Genomic DNA, 24,377 nt, shown 5'->3' with positions numbered 1-24,377 from the left:
CCTTTTAGCTTTTGGCTGAACTCCCTCATCATACACAGGGCCACCAACGCTGTCCCAGAGAAGAGCGCCTACAGCCCATATCACATTAGCTGATGTTCTGGCTGCCACCATGTCGTGTGATAAGGAGAGGGACGGGACCATGGCATCAACCCAGAGAAAGAGAAGCCAGCTGTACACTGTAGGACTCCCAGCCTCAGAGAGCTGAGCAAACAGTGGGGATGCAGTCATCTATTTCCCAATAATCCACAGCCTTCTCTTTAAATGGCGGTGTCTCTCAGCCCTATGTTTTTACATGAATGTTGCCATTTGAGTGTTCAGTAATGACCTGGTAAATGAGAATATTAATAAATGAGTTCTGTGCATCTCCTGTGAAGGTACGGAATAAGACGCTGACCAGCTTTGTATAATTACCTTAAGGGAGACCTTCCCAATTGTTAAGGAATTATTTCCAAATTACCTGTTTAAATTTTCTCATTCCATCTTCAACAGTGCAGGTGCCAAAAGGTAGCATCAGCACAATTTAAAGTGGAAAGGGAAAAACAGAACAAAAGGCTGGGGAATAAGAAGCTGACAGTATATGAGTTTAATAACATTCAGAGAATGTTTACTCATCAATTAGCTGCACTCTGCTCCGCTGTTTGCACTGGAAAAAGGTTCAGTGTTTGTACGCAGCCCTGAATCTGTAAATGGGAGACATGACACTGTCTGAAAAGGCTCAGGGTTGCTCTCTCTCTCTCTCTCTCTCTCTCTCTTTGAGGCATGGTCAAGAAACAGCATCTGGAGGAGCTTGGACAGTGATGAGTTCTTTGAACACTGAAAAGCATGAAGAAAAGATGCAGATGTTGCTCTATTTTTGAATGTTACATAAAGAAACACTATGTAGTATTTCTACCTTAAAATGACAGCTTCTAAAAGCCTGTGATGTTCCACAGAGCTGTAACAGGGAGAATAGAGCCTCTGCGGCCGCTACGCTGGGTCCTCTGCTGGTTACTGGACTAAGCTACTTCTGAATCACGAGGCCGAGGGCTCTTGTGAGAAATGCGTAACGATTTACGACACATATCTCCTATCTACAAGAAGAATCTCGCTCGGTATTCACGGTACAGACATTACATGGCAGAGTAAACAAGGAGGAGAAAGAGAGCGAGATAATGAGCAGCTGTATATATATATATATATATATATATATATATATATATATATCAGCTGACTGATATTAATATCCCTCAGTGTGTGTGTGTGAGTGAAAGTGAGAAAGAGAGATAGATGAGTGTTTAAAACATGACTTACACTCAGCAGCAGGTAGAGGGAGCTCAGGAGACAAAAAAGCCAATTCTTACATTCTATTCCTTTAAGGAGAACTGACTCTAAATTCAGGAGAGCGTTAACTTCAGGAATGTAAACACACAGCAAAAGTGCTACAAAATTAAACAGCTTGAGTTACAAATGAGTTTATGTTATAATTCACACCGTTTCCTCTTAAAAGAGTTTGTTTTTCTGTGAGAAAATTAGTTCTCCATAATCCTCCATGTTGCCTTTAAAAATGGTAAAGTGTCCATTACAGTGCTTAAATAAAGCACTTCAAGGCTAAAAACTGCTGTCGTGTCCTGTTCACTACATTTCACGTCATTTTGTAGTAGCGTCCAAAAACATAGTGGACAAGTGCACTTAAACAATCCCATAATGCACTGCAAAAGGAAGTGTACAACCCATGTACACCCCCTGACACCTGCAGATAGAGAATACCCATAATGCACTGCACTGTTTGGTAAAAACCTGCTTGAGTTAGTGTCTGAAGTCATTCACTACTGAAATCAGTTCCCTATAATAGTGCACTATATAATGAGTAATATGGAGAATAGTGAATAGGGAGCCATTTCAGACATAGCGTGTTTCTCAGGTAAACACAACCTTAGGAATCTTTGCTTTTTGATTGGCTACTCAGTGTGCAGCGCACTGATTGGCTAGTCAGTTCAAGTGTCAAAAATCTGCAGTTGCAAAACTGTTAAAAAAACAAAAGTGTCTCTGCGTATGGTTTTGTTCAGTCACATTTGAAACCTCAAAAAACTGTCTATATTCATTCATTCATTCATTATCTGTAACCCTTATCCAGTTCATTGTCACTGAACCACAGTCACTCTTCTCAGTGGAAGCGGCAGAATGGTGTGTCCAGGTAATGTTAATAAAAATAAAAATAAATCACGACAACATAGTCCATGTAGTCAAGATATTTGGTTTATTAAGTCTTTGTAAAATCATTTTCCTTTACACCAAAAAGGGTCATCGTATAATAACATTGTAGCCTACTTCACCCCAGCACATTCAGAACGAGCTTTAGCCCTGCCAAAGCACTAGTCCAGAAGGCCTCGACACTGAAATCACAGTGAACTGACACACTGCTTCCTCCCTCCTCAACGTCACTTGCTTAGCAAATTCCACACACACTTCAACCCAGTTACAAAGCTGGATTTCCTTAAGTACAGGAGTTCAAAGACATGTTACAAAAACCGACATATCCAAAAACTGATCAGGGACACAGGAGCCAAGCGTCAGAAGGTTCAATGTCCCAGATGATCACATTATATTGCAGAAGACATAAATAATGTGTAAAAACTATATAAAATAAATAGGACTCCTAGCAACAAACACTACGAGGTCGTCCCACGTCGGGAAGCCTCCCACGGCGACCGACAGACTCCGCTTCTCACGCCGGTTTCGCCAGGCCCAGCTGTGTGGACACGTCTGGTTCAGTGGAGGCTGAGGACAGATTCTGACTGCGTTAGAGACGACCTGATAGGTTTGGAAGTGTGGGCTGAAGCTTGATTGTCTGTAGAAAAGTCTAGCACTCAAATGCAGTCTCTATTGCAAAAAGGCGATAAATCTTTGCGAGGGAGATACAAATGCATATAAACCTTAGTCTTGTGTCAAACTCAAAGCTGTAGCTAATACTTCACACATCTAAAATCGTAAAACGTCGAGTATCAACAGTCATACTAAAACCGAGAGTATAAACATCTTTTAGAAACGTGTATTTCCATGAGGGCGTGGCCCATTTCGCAACAAACATATATTCGGACTACTGCTGTGCGCATTCTCCACGCTGTTTGTGGAGCGAGGACTAATCAGGTGTAAAGATACGTTTTAAAGTGTTTTTTTTGTGTAGCGTATAATTGTAATTGCGAAATGAACAATTCTCCTATTTCATTATTACCTTATGGTAACAGTATCGTATTAAAGATGACTGAAAAAATTGAATCATTTAATAAAAATGAAGTGTTTTTATGATACGTTCACCGTCTCCAACTTTGAAATCTGTAACTCGTCTCAACCCAATCTCATACTTTTGGATACAGTATTATCCCCAGGAACAAAACAAACCCATCACATTTTTCTTGAAGCAGCCCATGTTTAGGGTTGTTTTTTTGAATAAAAGGACAATAGTAATTTTGAATACTACACAACAGTGACCAAGAAATGACGAGTAGGAGAATGTTTGAATTTTAAATTACAGTTATACGTTACACACACAAAAAAAGATTTAAAACCTATTTGTGCACCTCACACATCTTCATCTTCTGACTTCACAGATTTCAGAAACAGACACTCAGCATTTGCTCAGACACATCGCACACAAGCCTTTTATACAGAGTTCATAATGAATCCTTATGTAGTGAAGCTCCACTGCTGCAGGTGGACTATATACACCGCTGTATGTTGACATTCAAATCTCCCTCCGGCCCCGGCATGAAGAGGATGCATGATTGTCAAAAATCTACTATAAATAGACCTCCTGTTCTGCATCTGTTACTAAAATAAAAAAATAACACTGATTAAAAAATACTGACTTCCTAAAAATACTGTAATACAGTGCTGAACAAACCCGGTCCTGGAGGTCTACAGAGTCTAATTCCAGCCACAATCCACCACCTGCTCCGGCTGATTTATTTCCTCCCAAGACCCTGATTGGCCGGGTCAGATCAGTGAGAGGGTAAAGAGGGTGGGGTACAGGGGCATAACAGTTTTCTGATGAGTAAATTAAAAGTGTCATCAACGTGAAAACTGTGTGTGTGTTTAAAAAAAAACTAAACAAAACAAAACAAATAAAAAAAAAAAAATGGCCTGTTTGGGGAACATCATCAGTGATTTCTCATAAATTATCATGGCCACCTAATTTGACATAAAAGGTGAATTTGACCGGCCTTATTGCTATTTCCATGTTATGTCTATGATGAATTTCAAAATAGGGCTACAACAAAAACACACCCGAGTGAAACAAACTGTTCTACGAGCACAAGGAACCCCCCTGAACTACTGCTGAATATGTTAAAGGACCTTATTTTACCATCTGTATGAGATAAGGAGTGCTACATCTGAATCTCGAAGAGCTATTTAGGAGAAAACAGGTTGGTTGATCTATGCATCTGCTGTGAATCAGTTCAAGTACACGCCACAGCCTCCGCAAGAGCCCTATGCTGTTGTGCGTGTTTATATTTGTGTGTTGGTGTGTCTTTGTTATTCTGCAATTACACCGCCAAAACACTAGGGCTGAATCTTATATAACCTTCCTCTACCCTACGTAGTGTGCAGTGTGGGTCATACAATGTGTGGATTGGAGACTCAAAAGTGTCCGTAGGTGTGAGTGTGTAAGTGAATGTGTGAGTGTGTGTTGCCCTGTGAAGGACTGGCGCCCCCTCCAGGGTGTGATCCCGCCTTGCTTCCTGTGATTCCGGATAGGCCCCGGACTCACCGTGACCCTGAACTAGATAACGGTTACAGAGAATGAATGAATCATTATTATATTCTTGACCTGAATTGAACTGATGAAGAACACTGTTTGGAGAGGTGTGTTTCTTGGAACTAAACTCTGTAGGAAAGTAGATCTCCAGGAGAAGGCATTGTGAGCGCTATCCAATTCTACCAACAAAACATCAGCATCTAAATGTCCTCTCAGTTACAGCACATGACCAGAACCCCCTCTCAGAGCATCTGCACATGAACAAATACACTCTGAAACACAGGACACATTGATTAGGGTTTCTTTGCCTCCCACTACTGGGGAACAGAGACAGTCCTAGTGGAAAAACATAGTGTACTTACATTATGTTAATTTGGAACCATTCATTTGTACTAAACCACTACTAATAAGTAATTTAAATGATATTAAATTATAAATAAACTGAGTGTAGATTATATGCTTATTGTTGTATAACACTTTTAATTTATAAATGTTATATATTCTTCACACTCTTAAAAATAAAGGTGCTACAAAATGTCCTTGGAGTGATGCCGTAGAAGAACCACTTTTGGTTCCATAAAGAACCAAATATTTTCCCTTATGTTTAAATTGTTAAAGACCCTTAAGACCGAGTGATGGATGTTTAAACCTTTAAAAGGTTCTTTAAACACACATTTCTAAAACAAACATGTTTCCTCATGGAACCATAAGTGGTTCTACTAAGGCATAGCTCAAAGAAACCTTTATATTTAAGTGTGTGTCATTGTATTTTGTGTTATTGCTTCCTTTTTATTAGTAACTATTTTGACATGTTTTTTGTTTTTTACTGACCTTTGCTTTATATTTTAATAATAATGTAACCACAATTCGGATTTCAGTGTGGCAGTTAGTACACTCATTCATTCATTCATTCATTCATTCATTCTAGTATATCCACCCATCCATCCATCCATTCATTCATTCTAGTATACTCATTCATTCATCCATTCATTCATTCACTCATTCATTCATTATCTGTAACCCTTGTCCAGTTCAGGGCGGCGGTGGATCCAGAGCCTACCTGGAATCACTGGGCGCAAAGTGGGAACACACCCTGGAGGGGGCGCCAGTCCTTCACAGACTAGTATACTAATTTAAATTACATATTACTAGTGACAAATAATACAAGTTATTGGTTCCAAAATAACAGTTTAAAAACAATCTTTTCCACAAAGGAGGGTCATGAATGCAGAAGCATTTAAAACCTGTGCTGACGTAATCTATGTAATGGTTTTTGCGTATTCAGTGGAGCGTACAGTACCATAATAGGCCTTGGTTGAGGTGAAAACACTACAGTCCTGTGATTACAAACTGTTTTAACAGTGCGCTTGAACCTAGTGGGAAAAAAAACGAAAAGGACTGTTAGTTTGAGCCGTGTTAAGGCACTCAAAGATTCTGAGATTGGTAAAATGTGGTAAAGACCTGTAATAAATGACAGCACCTAAAAATCATGTCACAGAGAACAAAGCACCTTTAGACCGCTGGGTTGGGTCTGAGCTTAGAAAAGGATCAAGGCTTTCTCTCCAACTCGGTCGTGCTAAGGCAGCCCATCACTCTAAAGGACCCAAAGGCTTATCCCTAAGCTCTGCTCTATTCCAGGTTCTAAGTGGACCTTCGTATGGTTTAAACCAGGGGGCAATAAATAAGCACGACTGTCTTTAAAATCAATGCAGAGTCCATCCGGCGTGCTTTTGAAACCAAGGTAGCAACTCTTTCAGTTCTAGGGTAGGTTCCAAGTGTTGTATTATATCCATGTTGCGTTATCCAGGTGTGTTATGGAAAAATATCTGAGGGAAACCAAAAAGGGGAAGCTCAGGATATTCCTAAAAGTGAAAAAGGAAAAATCCCAGAAGCTTTATGGTGTCGTAGAGAAGGAGAAAAAAAAACACACACAAAAAAAAACAACATCAATTCACCTGCTCACAGAAATTTAAGAAAACATGAAATGGACTTCAGCTCCGGCACATTCCCTCCTTCCTCTGAATCAAATGTTAGTGTCTGTGTGTGAAAAGACTGGCTGAAATGTTCCTTTAAGACTGGGGTAAGTGCTGCTTGATGATCTCTTTGGACTGAGGAGGTATCCGGTCTGGAAATCGAACATGGAATTCCACTATCATGTCCCCGCGCTGGGAGGGGCTCTTGGGGAAAGGCAAGCCCTCGCCCCGCAGTCTTTTGATGGTGCCAGGTTTGATGATGTCATTACAGGGAAGTGAGATCACCCGGTTCTCCATCGTGGGAATGTTCACTGTGCAGCCACACAGAGCCTGGGGACAGAGGGACACACAGCGAGAGTCAGGTCAAGAAACACAAACTGATCTGGAAAGTTTAGTGGCATCATAGCTTTCAATCTCATGATTCCTTTTGTGTTTTGTAACTGATAACAGTTGAGTGTTCTACAGCCACCAACATGGACTGAGATGTAGTTTCATTTCAGTTGTTTACCTACAGCACTGTGCAAAGGTTTAGACACCTAACGTTGTTATTGTTAATTCATTCATTCATTGTCTGTAACCATTATCCAGTTCAGGGTCACGGTGGGTCTACCTGGAATCACTGGGCACAAGACAGGAACACACACTGGAGGGGGCACCAGTCCTTCACAGAGCAACACACACACTCACACTTACGGACACTTTTGAGTCACCCATCCACCTACCAACGTGTGTTTGAAGGAGGAAACCCACGCAGACACAGAGAGAACACACCACACTCCTCACAGACAGTCACCCGGAGGAAACCCACACAGACACAGAGAGAACACACCACACTCCTCACAAACAGTCACCCGAAGGAAACCCATGCAGACACAGAGAGAACACACCACACTCCTCACAGACAGTCACCCGGAGGAAACCCACGCAGACACAGAGAGAACACACCACACTCCTCACAGACAGTCACCCGGAGGAAACCCACGCAGACACAGAGAGAACACACCACACTCCTCACAGACAGTCACCCGGAGGAAACCCACGAAGATACAGAGAGAACACACCACACTCCTCACAGACAGTCACCCGGAGGAAACCTACACAGACACAGAGAGAACACACCACACTCCTCACAGACAGTCACCCGGAGGAAACCCACGCAGACACAGAGAGAACACACCACACTCCTCACAGACAGTCACCCGGAGGAAACCCACGCAGACACAGAGAGAACACACCACACTCCTCACAGACAGTCACCCGGAGCGGGACTTGATCCCACAACCTCCAGGACCCTGGAGCTTGCTAAATCATGTTTAGATTTATGTAAATGTTTTACACCTGAACACCTGTGTCAAGAGTTTGTGAACATTAAAATATAGAAGACCACAAATACGTGGTTGTGTAATTCAGTGACTGTTCTAATATTCAGTGTGTGTGTGTGTGTGTTGTGAGGGGTCTTTGTTGTTCAGAAAATCTGCTTCCGATGCCTGCTTTAAAATCCTGAGTCTGTGCTGCAGCTCCCGCTAACTCGTTCCCTAACTCACACACACACTGTGTGGCTAAGGGCACAGAGCTTCGTGGAGGTGGTATCAGAACAGCCGAATATTCAGGGCCAGCCCTCGATGATACAATGCATTTTCATCTCAGTGTATATAGATAAAGAATTAACACATTAAGGATGAACAATGCTAAAAAGCTCATGTGATAGGACTCCATTCATCCTTGATCCCTTTCCCCGACAAATAATATGACCATTCATCACCTGGAGATACATCGGCAACCCCCAACACGGCTGTGAAGGTGAGGTCAAGGCTAAAACAGTGCAGTCTGCGTGAGGAAATTAGCATCAAAGCACAGCAGTGGGAGTAGTTAAGTGAGAATGACTCAGTAGAGGAGGATTTGTGATGCTGTGTCTGTGAGAGGGTTTTAAGGCTGGACTTACGTAAACGTGGATAAGTGACTGTCTGATGTCTGTTAGCTAAGTGAGTGTGTTGGCTGGTGGGAGCGCGGGCTAATGGTGCGCACTGAAAGCTAATTTTAGCCGCTGCTCTCATTTTGCAGTGCTGATGGTGTAACTGAAGAATCAGCAGAGGTCATAAATAGTTGGCAAGTTTGTCAGAGAGGTTTAAACAGATCTGTGACTACAAAGAACCTTCCTCAGAGTTGGGCTCCTGGCATTTTCCATTCATGGATGGCAGGCACATAATGGAGCAGACGGCAGGGTTTAAAATGAGGGGTATGAATCATAATCATTACCTGGCTGACGTCGAGGACAAGAGAGTGATACAGAATTAACTTTTATTCTGGGACATTAATAGTTTATATTCAAGGCCTGATCCAAAGACCACCACCCACCAATTCTTATGGTACTTTTCCACTGCATTTTACTTACTCCACTGGACTCTACTCTCTGATTGGTCCCTGGTTGGTTTTCCACTCCCACAGCCCCCCCCCTCCGAAATGTATCTGGTGTCGTCTCTAACCCCGTCTCTAAGGGGAACAGTGGTCTTTGGAAACCACAACAACGGCGGTGGTAACGTTAAGCGGTGTTTACTCATGGTGTATTGGTGTGTTGTTGTTGTTTGGGACTGAACACAGCTCCGTCATCAGTTCAGACAGATCAGTAGAGTTTGTTCCTTCCTTGTTGCAGCGTCCAGCTCTCGCTGGATTCTTTCGTCGGCCACCGATCCAAGGAGCGTTTGAACCTCTTCAAAAGACCACGGCGTCATTTTACGAGCTGCCGTCGTGAGTCGGATAAAAACAAACGTGATCTCTGCTGCAGCTGGAGATTTTACAGATGACTAGACTCTCTCTGGCAAATCAGCGCTCTGCAAGGTTTAAACGTCATGGTCTAGTCACTACTCGGCTCTTTTGGAACCATGAGAGAGCAGCGACTAAAAAGGAACCCAGTTCCAGGACCAGGACCAAATTTACCTAATGAAAAAGCATAAAAGCAGAGTAGAGTAGTGTGTGTTGTGCAGTTAAAAAAGTGCAATTACTTTCTCCACCATCTTCCAAAGTCAGGTTACGGAAGGTACACCAGTTAAATCCGAGAAGTTCAATCTTTGACAGCTCATTACACATCCAGCTTCCAAGAGTCTGCATTCTTCCACCATTAATTCATCTCAGCTTTAGGAGGGACAGCTTATCTTGGGCTTTCTCACCATGAAGGCTACTTAGCAGCTGCCCCCAGAGAGAAGGGAGATGTGTTGGCAGTGACATCAGCTCCTTCCTTCAGGCAGCAGCAGCAGCTACATGAGGGGGTGGGAGGGGGATTCATGAAAAGAAGGCTGTGGCTGAGGCTAACACAAACATTTGGCCTTGACCACATGCCAGGCCTCTCCATGGCTGACCTAATGTGGAACAACTGCTGAGGAGTGGAGGATTCCCAAATGGTGCTAAACGGCAACTAGGCCATTCGCTGAAAGGAACAAACTCTGATGTAGATATGGTGCAATTACGGTTAGGACACAGTGTAATTAAGCAAACGTATAGAACCACAGTCAGCCTTCAGAGACAAATTTAACACCAAGTAGCCAAGGCTTCTCTGAGGTCTGTGAAAAGATGGCTCTAGAACAGGGTTCTCAACTTTCCCCACATCTGGGGCCACACAGTTATCACTAAACTATGAATCATAAAGGGGCACAAGAAAGCAAAATGATCTGCTTAAAAATATAATATTGGGAATGATAATTGGGATGCGCTAATGTCGCTAACAAACACTGGAAGTGAATAGTCACCGAAATAGCTTTCATGAATGTTCATGTTTACTTCAAAACATGTTGATAAGCTTTGTTAACTTGTTTTTAACTGCAACGTTTTAGTACAATTGCACAAACTGACTTTATTTACACCAAGACATTTCATCACTGCTATTTAGACTTATGTTGTTTTTGGACAAATTTTCTCCTCAATTATGAGTTGTCTCCAATTCTGCTTTTTCAGTGAGTCTCCCACAATCGTACAGAGTGCCCCTAGTCTCGGGTAGGGGGAGGTAAGCATGTGCTTCGTCAAAGACCCGTGAACGAGCCTAGCTCTTTGCTTCTAGCTGCCACTAACACAACGTCACTGAAAAGTTAAGCTCTTGGGAAGAAAGCACAAATCAGACCTGGTGTATCAGCTGAGAAATGCCCATCTGGGAGCGGGCGCCGTCGTAACCACACAAAGAGCAGTGCCAATTCTGCTCTCTAGGACTCTTGGCCTCGGAGGGTTGGTGCAAGACCAAGGCTCAAACTTGCCATATCCTGATGATAAGGCCAGTGTTTAGGCCGCTGTCCCACTCAGGAGCACTTAGGCTAAAGCGGTTTTACACCAGAAATTAAGCAAGACACTCATTGTGTCAGAAACTGCACCCTATTCACTACATAGTGAATGAGTGTCTGAAAACCTAGTGCAGAATTTTCAGTGCACTCAAACAATCCCACAGTGCACTGCAAAAGTTAGTGTACAATCTATTTCCCATGTCTGTGTGTCCTTCTGGTTCTCTCCTTTTAGTTAAAGCTGTCATAGTCAGATCTGCCGAAGTCATTAGCCACACTCTGCTCTACATTCACCCAAACAGATCACAACTAACTCCATCCCTCTACCTTTTTCTGAGTAAACAATCCCCACTGGACACTGATGGACGTCTGTCGGTGCTCCTCCTCCACGCTTCAGAACAGCTGCCCACGCTCCAGCCACCACCACTGGCCTTGGAGCTGCCCCTACACTGATGTTTTTCACTGACTCCTATCTATTATTACCAGTAGATTCAAATGGAGCTTTTCCTTTCACTGGATTCTTTCATCTTTTCAAAAGACCACAGCGTCATTTTACGAGCTGCCGTCGTGTGTCGGATAAAAACAAACGTGATCTCTGCTGCAGCTGGAGATTTTACAGATGGAGAGTTGGTGCTGGTCGTCTGCGTTGCGTGGCATAGAGTGACGACTCTCTCTGGACAATCAGCGCTCTGCAAGGTTTACACGCCACGGTTTAGTCCCTACTCGACTCACTCTGAACCACGAGAGAACAGCCACTAAACAAGAACCCGCTTCCAGAACCAGGACCTGATTCACCTGGTGGAGGAGGAGGAAAGTAGAGTCAAATAGAATAGTGTAGTGCAAACATGCCCTGCAGATCAAGTTGGTTGTGGTAGGAATTGATATATCTTCATTATTTTCAAGTAAAATATATTTTCTCACTTTACAACAATTGAACATGTCTACACCACTATGGACACTTGTTTACCCTCAGTGTTTGCCTGAGGACCACTCTTAAGATGCTTTGCAGCCCACATGGCCCAAGGCTTGGTGGCCAGAAACCAGGGAAGAACCTTCTGCAGACACTGTGTTCCTGAAACAAGTATAACCTGCCTCCAGTATTTCTCTGAAAACTTGTTTACGGCTCACAGACAGACAGAGATTTATGAGCTGGGTCAACACGGCCATGAGAGAGCAGCAGATGGCAGAACACTTTATTGCCTCCGTGATATTATAACTGCACTAATGTCTCATCAAGTTCCAAAGTGGGCATCTAACGAGCATGATGAGGAGGAACGGCATATCTGTGCCATCCTCTTGGCCAGTTATTAAACCCTGTCCCAGATTAGCAGTGGAACAAAATGAAAACATGTTTTCATTGCACTTTGGCTCTGAAGACCACATCAGAATTAAACTAAACGCAGTGCTGTCTATTTTAGGTAAAGTCTGGTATGTTTTTTTAGAGGCTTAGAGGCCCTGCAGATGTTGCTTTAAATTAGACAGCTCGAGAGATCCTCCAGCTTTACTGGGCTGGCGTTGTCATATTTCCCCTTGACTACAGCAAATTGTTGAGCTTTCCAACGACCAAGTGAGGGAGGAATATCTACTTTTTTATTAACGTATCTCATATGCGCTGACAGAGACGCTCTGAAACACATCAAGGAGAATCGAGATGTGCATTAAATCTATTCTGAGCCTGTGGCCGATGTCTGATGTTGTTTTTTTAGGTCAGAAGCAATCATAGAAAGATTACATGTCACTCAAACAAGGTTAGCCAATCACTCCTTCTTTTACAAGTCTTACTAATCTGCTGGGATACAGTTTGGAAGCGTTTTTCTTGGGTCCACTCCACAGTCTCACTCAAGGTCATAAAACACTCTCGTGGTGTGTGTAGTTCCATGATGTGACTGTGATGTTCATTCATTCACTCATTCATTCCTGTAACCACTTCATCTTGATCAGGTGGGCAGTGGGTACAGAGTAGGGTTGGACTTTAAAACAGCACTAACGTACACCACAGCATTTAAATTAGGGGACGATATCTCAAAATGAAGGCATTTCAAAATCACAATGTTTCAAAGTTCAGTCCTGTGTCTGATTGGTTAGTTTGGTTACGCAAAATCGAGCGTGACCACAGTGACAAATTTAGCCACCTTCAAGTTTGGCAGTGCTGAGTCCAGAGCAGCAAACACAGGCTCTACTCTCACAGCTCAGTGGAGCTTAGGAATGAAATCAAATGTGCAATTATTTGTCATTGTGCCATCTGTGGCAGTGAACACACACACAAACACACGCTAGGGTCTGTGAACACACAAACACACGCTAGGGGCTGTGAACACACAAACACACGCTAGGGGCTGTGAACACACAAACACACGCTAGGGGCTGTGAACACACACAGAGCAGCAGGCAGCCATCACTGGCACCTGGGGAGCAGTTGTGGGTTCGGTGCCTTGCTCTGAACTGAGGGAGGAGGACAGTGCTGTTCTTTCACTCCCAGCAACCAGATGTAGGATTCGAACCAATGACCTTTCAGCTCTAAGCCCTCTTCTCTAACCTTTAGGCCACGGCTGCCCAAGGCACCTGCTTTAAGGAATGTGTAAGTGCACCCAAAGTGCATTTGAAAGAAGGAGCAGAGACATGTTTGTGGTGTACCAACTGATTTGTGTGTTTCAGTTTGTAAATGCATACAATCTGATCAGGATACAGTCTGGACACTAGTCTCATAAAGCAATCAGGTAGAAACAGGCTCTACTTCCACTCCTGGGTAACTCTGCCTCTCTCAAATGAGCTAATTCCAGATTGAGTGTTAATTAACCCCCCCTCCCCTCCCCGGCACTAACATAGCTTTCTTTGTTGGTACTATTTCCTACTCTGATCTTTCCTTCTCGTTTGATTCAGCAGAATGTTGCTTCTGAAATAGCATTCGCAATTAAACCTGCCGCCAGAAATACTCAGCACTCCTCGTCTGCTGCAGTTGCACGACAATCTTGTCTGGTGGCTTTGCCTTTTCAGAGCAAGGAGCACATGACACCACACCACCACATTCCTGGTCCCTCACACTGTAGTGGGAGAGGGTAAATCATGCGTCCGGCTCGAGCAGCGGAGAAGGAGCTGCAGTTAAAGCAGTTCATAGCCAGGAGATGATCCACAAAGGTTTCTAGATCCTCACGCATTGATCCCAATGACTGTAGAATCCAGAGTACCACAGGAAAAGTTAACTGCAATGTCCACTGCTATTGTGTCTAAACATGGACAGTCTCACCTATTCTCCTGAGGCTGACCTGCCACGATGTGATCGGTGTCCTGAATGTGCTTCTTTGGAGCTACAGCTAAGAGTCTGCAGGTAAAGGAAGTTTGTTTGGACTTCCCTTGAGCCCAGCCTCCATGATCACATCAAACTGCACGGAGTAACCCAGCTCATCGTGTCAGACCCAGTAGACCACAGGCCATTTTTGTGGGTGATATATTGACACAGAAATCATTGGGATGAATGATATTATTGTCATTTTAAGATTATTTTATGTTACTGACATCATGATAATATAATAGCATAATAATGCAATTACACCTCTTTAAAGAGGACTGAACTTATGGTATGTACACGGTGGTGCAGCAGGTAGTGTCTCTGTCACAGCTCCAGGGTCCTGGAGGTTGTGGGTTCAAGCCCCACTCCGGGTGAATGTCTGTGAGGAGTGTGGTGTGTTCTCCCTGTGTCTGCGTGGGTTTCCCCTGGGTGACTGTCTGTGAAGAGTATGGTGTGTTCTCTCTGTGTCTGTGTGGGTTTCCTCCGGGTGACTGTCTGTGAGGAGTGTGGTGTGTTCTCCCTGTGTCTGCGTGGGTTTCCTCCGGGTGACTGTCTGTGAGGAGTGTGGTGTGTTCTCTCTGTGTCTGCGTGGGTTTCCTCCGGGTGACTGTCTGTGAGGAGTGTGGTGTGTTCTCCCTGTGTCTGTGTGGGTTTCCTCCGGGTGACTGTCTGTGAGGAGTGTGGTGTGTTCTCCCTGTGTCTGCGTGGGTTTCCTCCGGGTGACTCTCTGTGAAGAGTATGGTGTGTTCTCTCTGTGTCTGTGTGGGTTTCCTCCGGGTGACTGTCTGTGAGGAGTGTGGTGTGTTCTCCCTGTGTCTGCGTGGGTTTCCTCCGGGTGACTGTCTGTGAGGAGTGTGGTGTGTTCTCTCTGTGTCTGCGTGGGTTTCCTCCGGGTGACTCTCTGTGAAGAGTATGGTGTGTTCTCTTTGTGTCTGTGTGGGTTTCCTCCGGGTGACTGTCTGTGAGGAGTGTGGTGTGTTCTCCCTGTGTCTGCGTGGGTTTCCTCCGGGTGACTGTCTGTGAGGAGTGTGGTGTGTTCTCTCTGTGTCTGCATAGCTAACAGTAATAGTAGAGGACTGAATTTGGATCTGTATGTTGGTCTATTGTTGCACTTGCAAACCTGTAATTCACCAATTCTTTCAGAAGCCAATGCTGCTGTTTCCATATTGCCCACGACCACCCTCTTCTTCTGAGATTTATTAAGAATTTATTCATCTTTTCCAGTCATTCAAAAGGGAGGATAATAATACGTTTTAAAGCATTTGTGTGTAACATAACACTGTTCTTCAGAATTCAAACATTCTTGATTTGAAATGAACATAAGAAAATATAAAGAACGTTATAATGCTGTTACTGAAACTGAAAACTAGTCCTCCTTCACATCGTGTGGAAACAAGCACTGGAAAAGAAATCCTTTTACATTAAGAAGTCACATTGTTCTCCTCCTGTAACGTTACCATTCTGGAGATACGAGGAAATGGGATGAAGAGGAATGCCCTGCGGTGCCTGGTGGAAACGAAGGTCACGGTTTTGGTAAATTTAGTAACCAGCGAGGTTAAAAGGGTCAGATGTTATTTTGGACACAGTGGGCTGGTGCCAGCTAAGCCCTGTATTTCATTCCTTGAGTCGATGCAAATGAGGGGACAGTTGCCAAATGGTGGTCCGGTGATTAGACCGCAGTAAACCTGTCTAATCTCTGTCTGCGCCTCATTGATTCACGGGACTGCAGCAGCCAATTGATAAAACAACTCTGGCTCTGGCTCTGTCTCTGTTTTAGAGGCTCATGTGGGTTTAGGTCAAATGTCATGAAACGTAGGTGTAATTCACATTCCAGGATATTAAAGAGACTACAGAGCTGTTAAGGTGGAACTACAAAGATATTAAGGAGGAGCTACAGAGGTTTTAAAGTGGAACTACAGAGATATTAAAAAGACTACACAGCTGTTAAGGCGGAACTACAGAGACATTAAAAAGACTACACAGCTGTTAAGGCGGAACTACAGAGACATTAAAAAGACTACACAGCTGTTAAGGCGGAACTACAGAGATATTAAAAAGACTACACAGCTGTTAAGGTGGAACTACAGAGATATTAAAAAGACTACACAGCTGTTAAGGTGGAACTACAGAGATATTAAAAAGACTACACAGCTGTTAAGGTGGAACTACAGAGATATTAAAAAGACTACACAGCTGTTAAGGTGGAACTACAGAGATATTAAAAAGACTACAGAGCTGTTAAGGTGGAAATAGAGATATTATAAAGTCTACACAGCTGTTAAGGTAGTTTACAGAGATGTTAAAAAGACTACACAGCTGTTAAGGTGGAACTACAGAGATATTAAAAAGACTACACAGCTGTTAAGGTGGAAATAGAGATATTATAAAGTCTACACAACTGTTAAGGTGGTTTACAGAGACGTGAAAAAGACTACGCAGCTGTTAAGGTGGAACTACAGAGATATTAAAAAGACTACACAGCTGTTAAGGTGGAACTACAGAGACATTAAAAAGACTACACAGCTGTTAAGGTAGAACTACAGAGACATTAAAAAGACTACACAGCGGTTAAGGTGGAACTACAGAGACATTAAAAAGACTACACAGCTGTTAAGGTGGTTTGCAGAGACGTTAAAAAGACTACACAGCTGTTAAGGTGGAACTACAGAGATATTAAAAAGACTACACAGCTGTTAAGGCGGAACTACAGAGACATTAAAAAGACTACACAGCTGTTAAGGCGGAACTACAGAGACATTAAAAAGACTACACAGCTGTTAAGGCGGAACTACAGAGACATTAAAAAGACTACACAGCTGTTAAGGCGGAACTACAGAGACATTAAAAAGACTACACAGCTGTTAAGATGGAACTACAGAGATATTTAAAAGACTACACAGCTGTTAAGGTGGAACTACAGAGATATTAAAAAGACTACACAGCTGTTAAGGTGGAACTACAGAGATATTAAAAAGACTACACAGCTGTTAAGGTGGAACTACAGAGATATTAAAAAGACTACAGAGCTGTTAAGGTGGAACTACAGAGATATTTAAAAGACAACACAGCTGTTAAGGTGGAACTACAGAGATATTTAAAAGACAACACAGCTGTTAAGGTGGACCTACAGAGATATTAAAAAGACTACACAGCTGTTAAGGTGGAACTACAGAGATATTAAAAAGACTACAGAGCTGTTAAGGTGGAACTACAGAGATATTAAAAAAACTACACAGCTGTTAAGGTGGTTTACAGAGATGTTAAAAAGACTACACAGCTGTTAAGGTGGAACTACAGAGATATTAAAAAGACTACACAGCTGTTAAGGTGGAACTACAGAGACATTAAAAAGACTACACAGCTGTTAAGATGGAACTACAGAGATATTTAAAAGACTACACAGCTGTTAAGGTGGAACTACAGAGATATTAAAAAGACTACACAGCTGTTAAGGTGGAACTACAGAGATATTAAAAAGACTACACAGCTGTTAAGGTGGAACTACAGAGATATTAAAAAGACTACAGAGCTGTTAAGGTGGAACTACAGAGATATTTAAAAGACAACACAGCTGTTAAGGTGGAACTATAGAGATATTTAAAAGACAACACAGCTGTTAAGGTGGGACTACAGAGATATTAAAAAGACTACACAGCTGTTAAGGTGGAACTACAGAGATATTATAAAGACTACACATCTGTTAAGGAGGAACTACAAAGATATTAAAAAGACTACACAGCTGTTAAGGTGGAACTATAGAGATATTTAAAAGACAACACAGCTGTTAAGGTGGAACTATAGAGATATTTAAAAGACAACACAGCTGTTAAGGTGGGACTACAGAGATATTAAAAAGACTACACAGCTGTTAATGTGGATTACAGAGACGTTAAAAAGACTACACAGCTGTTAAGGTGGAACTACAGAGATATTAAAAAGACTACAGAGCTGTTAAGGTGGAAATAGAGATATTATAAAGACTACACATCTGTTAAAGAGGAACTACAGAGATATTAAAAAGACTACACAGCTGTTAAGGTGGAACTATAGAGATATTTAAAAGACAACACAGCTGTTAATGTGGATTACAGAGATGTTAAAAAGACTACACAGCTGTTAAGGTGGAACTACAGAGATATTAAAAAGACTACAGAGCTGTTAAGGTGAAAATAGAGCTATTATAAAGACTACACATCTGTTAAAGAGGAACTACAGAGATATTAAAAAGACTACACAACTGTTAAGGTGGAACTATAGAGATGTTTAAAAGACAACACAGCTGTTAAGGTGGAACTATAGAGATATTTAAAAGACAACACAGCTGTTAAGGTGGAACTACAGAGATATTAAAAAGACTACACAGCCGTTAATGTGGATTACAGAGACATTAAAAAGACTACACAGCTGTTAAGGTAGAACTACAGAGACATTAAAAAGACTACACAGCTGTTAAGGCGGAACTACAGAGACATTAAAAAGACTACACAGCTGTTAAGGCGGAACTACAGAGACATTAAAAAGACTACACAGCTGTTAAGGTGGAACTACAGAGATATTAAAAAGACTACACAGCTGTTAAGGTGGAACTACAGAGATATTTAAAAGACTACACAGCTGTTAAGCTGGAACTACAGAGATATTAAAAAGACTACACAGCTGTTAAGGTGGAACTACAGAGATATTAAAAAGACTACACAGCTGTTAAGGTGGAACTACAGAGATATTTAAAAGACTACACAGCTGTTAAGCTGGAACTACAGAGATATTAAAAAGACTACACAGCTGTTAAGGTGGAACTACAGAGATATTAAAAAGACTACACAGCTGTTAAGGTGGAAATAGAGATATTATAAAGTCTACACAGCTGTTAAGGTGGTTTACAGAGACGTGAAAAAGACTACGCAGCTGTTAAGGTGGAACTACGGAGATATTAAAAAGACTACACAGCTGTTAAGGTAGAACTACAGAGACATTAAAAAGACAACACAGCGGTTAAGGTGGAACTACAGAGACATTAAAAAGACTACACAGCTGTTAAGGTGGAACTACAGAGACATTAAAAAGACTACACAGCTGTTAAAGTGGTTTACAGAGACGTTAAAAAGACTACACAGCTGTTAAGGTGGAACTACAGAGACATTAAAAAGACTACACAGCTGTTAAGGCGGAACTACAGAGACATTAAAAAGACTACACAGCTGTTAAGGCGGAACTACAGAGACATTAAAAAGACTACACAGCTGTTAAGGCGGAACTACAGAGACATTAAAAAGACTACACAGCTGTTAAGGTGGAACTACAGAGATATTAAAAAGACTACACAGCTGTTAAGGTGGAACTACAGAGACATTAAAAAGACTACACAGCTGTTAAGGTGGAAATAGAGATATTATAAAGTCTACACAGCTGCTAAGGTGGTTTACAGAGACGTGAAAAAGACTATGCAGCTGTTAAGGTGGAACTACAGAGATATTAAAAAGACTACAGAGCTGTTAAGGTGGAACTATAGAGATATTTAAAAGACAACACAGCTGTTAATGTGGATTACAGAGATGTTAAAAAGACTACACAGCTGTTAAGGTGGAACTACAGAGATATTAAAAAGACTACAGAGCTGTTAAGGTGAAAATAGAGCTATTATAAAGACTACACATCTGTTAAAGAGGAACTACAGAGATATTAAAAAGACTACACAACTGTTAAGGTGGAACTATAGAGATGTTTAAAAGACAACACAGCTGTTAAGGTGGAACTATAGAGATATTTAAAAGACAACACAGCTGTTAAGGTGGAACTACAGAGATATTAAAAAGACTACACAGCCGTTAATGTGGATTACAGAGACATTAAAAAGACTACACAGCTGTTAAGGTAGAACTACAGAGACATTAAAAAGACTACACAGCTGTTAAGGCGGAACTACAGAGACATTAAAAAGACTACACAGCTGTTAAGGCGGAACTACAGAGACATTAAAAAGACTACACAGCTGTTAAGGTGGAACTACAGAGATATTAAAAAGACTACACAGCTGTTAAGGTGGAACTACAGAGATATTTAAAAGACTACACAGCTGTTAAGCTGGAACTACAGAGATATTAAAAAGACTACACAGCTGTTAAGGTGGAACTACAGAGATATTAAAAAGACTACACAGCTGTTAAGGTAGAACTACAGAGACATTAAAAAGACAACACAGCGGTTAAGGTGGAACTACAGAGACATTAAAAAGACTACACAGCTGTTAAGGTGGAACTACAGAGACATTAAAAAGACTACACAGCTGTTAAAGTGGTTTACAGAGACGTTAAAAAGACTACACAGCTGTTAAGGTGGAACTACAGAGACATTAAAAAGACTACACAGCTGTTAAGGCGGAACTACAGAGACATTAAAAAGACTACACAGCTGTTAAGGCGGAACTACAGAGACATTAAAAAGACTACACAGCTGTTAAGGCGGAACTACAGAGACATTAAAAAGACTACACAGCTGTTAAGGTGGAACTACAGAGATATTAAAAAGACTACACAGCTGTTAAGGTGGAACTACAGAGACATTAAAAAGACTACACAGCTGTTAAGGTGGAAATAGAGATATTATAAAGTCTACACAGCTGCTAAGGTGGTTTACAGAGACGTGAAAAAGACTACGCAGCTGTTAAGGTGGAACTACGGAGATATTAAAAAGACTACACAGCTGTTAAGGTAGAACTACAGAGACATTAAAAAGACAACACAGCGGTTAAGGTGGAACTACAGAGACATTAAAAAGACTACACAGCTGTTAAGGTGGAACTACAGAGACATTAAAAAGACTACACAGCTGTTAAAGTGGTTTACAGAGACGTTAAAAAGACTACACAGCTGTTAAGGTGGAACTACAGAGATATTAAAAAAACTACACAGCTGTTAAGGTGGAACTACAGAGACATTAAAAAGACTACACAGCTGTTAAGGCGGAACTACAGAGACATTAAAAAGACTACACAGCTGTTAAGGCGGAACTACAAAGACATTAAAAAGACTACACAGCTGTTAAGGTGGAACTACAGTGATATTAAAAAGACTACACAGCTGTTAAGGTGGAACTACAGAGATATTTAAAAGACTACACAGCTGTTAAGCTGGAACTACAGAGATATTAAAAAGACTACACAGCTGTTAAGGTGGAACTACAGAGATATTAAAAAGACTACACAGCTGTTAAGGTGGAAATAGAGATATTATAAAGTCTACACAGCTGTTAATGTGGTTTACAGAGACGTGAAAAAGACTACGCAGCTGTTAAGGTGGAACTACGGAGATATTAAAAAGACTACACAGCTGTTAAGGTAGAACTACAGAGACATTAAAAAGACTACACAGCGGTTAAGGTGGAATTAAAGAGACATTAAAAAGACTACACAGCTGTTAAAGTGGTTTACAGAGACGTTAAAAAGACTACACAGCTGTTAAGGTGGAACTACAGAGATATTAAAAAGACTACACAGCTGTTAAGGTGGAACTACAGAGACATTAAAAAGACTACACAGCTGTTAAGGCGGAACTACAGAGACATTAAAAAGACTACACAGCTGTTAAGGCGGAACTACAGAGACATTAAAAAGACTACACAGCTGTTAAGGCGGAACTACAGAGACATTAAAAAGACTACACAGCTGTTAAGGTGGAACTACAGAGATATTAAAAAGACTACACAGCTGTTAAGGTGGAACTACAGAGACATTAAAAAGACTACACAGCTGTTAAGGTGGAAATAGAGATATTATAAAGTCTACACAGCTGTTAAGGTGGTTTACAGAGACGTGAAAAAGACTACGCAGCTGTTAAGGTGGAACTACGGAGATATTAAAAAGACTACACAGCTGTTAAGGTAGAACTACAGAGATATTTAAAAGACTACACAGCGGTTAAGGTGGAACTACAGAGACTTTAAAAAGACTACACAGCTGTTAAGGTGGAACTACAGAGACATTAAAAAGACTACACAGCTGTTAAAGTGGTTTACAGAGACGTTAAAAAGACTACACAGCTGTTAAGGTGGAACTACAGAGATATTAAAAAGACTACACAGCTGTTAAGGTGGAACTACAGAGACATTAAAAAGACTACACAGCTGTTAAGGCGGAACTACAGAGACATTAAAAACACTACACAGCTGTTAAGGTGGAACTACAGAGATATTTAAAAGACTACACAGCTGTTAAGCTAGAACTACAGAGATATTAAAAAGACTACACAGCGGTTAAGGTGGAACTACAGAGATATTAAAAAGACTACACAGCTGTTAAGGTGGAAATAGAGATATTATAAAGTCTACACAGCTGTTAAGTTGGTTTACAGAGACGTGAAAAAGACTACGCAGCTGTTAAGGTGGAACTACGGAGATATTAAAAAGACTACACAGCTGTTAAGGTAGAAATACAGAGACATTAAAAAGACTACACAGCGGTTAAGGTGGAACTACAGAGACATTAAAAAGACTACACAGCTGTTAAGGTGGAACTACAGAGACATTAAAAAGACTACACAGCTGTTAAAGTGGTTTACAGAGACGTTAAAAAGACTACACAGCTGTTAAGGTGGAACTACAGAGATATTAAAAAGACTACACAGCTGTTAAGGTGGAACTACAGAGACATTAAAAAGACTACACAGCTGTTAAGGCAGAACTACAGAGACATTAAAAAGACTACACAGCTGTTAAGGCGGTACTACAGAGACATTAAAAAGACTACACAGCTGTTAAGGCGGAACTACAGAGACATTAAAAAGACTACACAGCTGTTAAGGCGGAACTACAGAGACATTAAAAAGACTACACAGCTGTTAAGGCGGAACTACAGAGACATTAAAAAGACTACACAGCTGTTAAGGTGGAACTACAGAGATATTTAAAAGACTACACAGCTGTTAAGGTGGAACTACAGAGATATTTAAAAGACTACACAGCTGTTAAGGTGGAACTACAGAGATATTGAAAAGACAACACAGCTGTTAAGGTGGAACTATAGAGATATTTAAAAGAAAATACAGCTGTTAAGGTGGGACTACAGAGATATTAAAAAGACTACACAGCTGTTAATGTGGATTACAGAGACGTTAAAAAGACTACACAGCTGTTAAGGTGGAACTACAGAGATATTAAAAAGACTACACAGCTGTTAAGGTGGAACTACAGAGATATTAAAAAGACTACACAGCTGTTAAGGTGGAACTACAGAGATATTAAAAAGACTACACATCTGTTAAGGAGGAACTACAGAGATATTAAAAAGACTACACAGCTGTTAAGGAGGAACTACAGAGATATTAAAAAGACTACACAGCTGTTAACGTGGAACTATAGAGATATTTAAAAGACAACACAGCTGTTAAGGTGGAACTATAGAGATATTTAAAAGACAACACAGCTGTTAATGTGGAACTACAGAGATATTAAAAAGACTACACAGCCGTTAATGTGGATTACAGAGACGTTAAAAAGACTACACAGCTGTTAAGGTAGAACTACAGAGACATTAAAAAGACTACACAGCTGTTAAGGCGGAACTACAGAGACATTAAAAAGACTACACAGCTGTTAAGGCGGAACTACAGAGACATTAAAAAGACTACACAGCTGTTAAGGTGGAACTACAGAGATATTAAAAAGACTACACAGCTGTTAAGGTGGAACTACAGAGATATTAAAAAGACTACACAGCTGTTAAGGTGGAAATAGAGATATTAAAAAGTCTACACAACTGTTAAGGTGGTTTCCAGAGATGTTAAAAAGACTACACAGCTGTTAAGGAGGAACTACAGAGATATTAAAAAGACTACATAGCTGTTAAGGTGGAACTATAGAGATATTTAAAAGACAACACAGCTGTTAAGGTGGAACTACAGAGATATTAAAAAGACTACACAGCCGTTAATGTGGATTACAGAGCCGTTAAAAAGACTACACAGCTGTTAAGGTGGAACTACAGAGATATTAAAAAGACAACACAGCTGTTAAGGTGGAACTATAGAGATATTTAAAAGACAACACAGCTGTTAAGGTGGGACTACAGAGATATTAAAAAGACTACACAGCTGTTAAGGTGGATTACAGAGACGTTAAAAAGACTACACAGC

General features: G+C 41.3%; 1 protein-coding gene across 1 annotated transcript in view; it reads right to left on the bottom strand.

Annotated features, from left to right (window-relative positions):
• Positions 1 to 6,146: 6,146 nt before the first annotated feature.
• Positions 6,147 to 24,377, bottom strand: part of LOC136677075 (dnaJ homolog subfamily B member 5-like) — a 30,941-nt gene continuing 12,710 nt past the window's right edge. The window contains exon 4 of the mRNA XM_066654465.1: positions 6,147 to 7,038. Coding sequence (XP_066510562.1) covers positions 6,805 to 7,038 — 234 coding nt within the window. The 3' untranslated portion in view covers positions 6,147 to 6,804. The remainder of the gene's footprint in view (positions 7,039 to 24,377) is intronic.

The sequence above is a fragment of the Hoplias malabaricus genome, chromosome X2 (genome assembly GCF_029633855.1).
Source record: "Hoplias malabaricus isolate fHopMal1 chromosome X2, fHopMal1.hap1, whole genome shotgun sequence".
NCBI classification, from domain to species: domain Eukaryota; kingdom Metazoa; phylum Chordata; class Actinopteri; order Characiformes; family Erythrinidae; genus Hoplias; species Hoplias malabaricus.
Note: the sequence above shows the minus strand (reverse complement) of the source record. Positions and strands in the feature narration are given on the sequence as shown.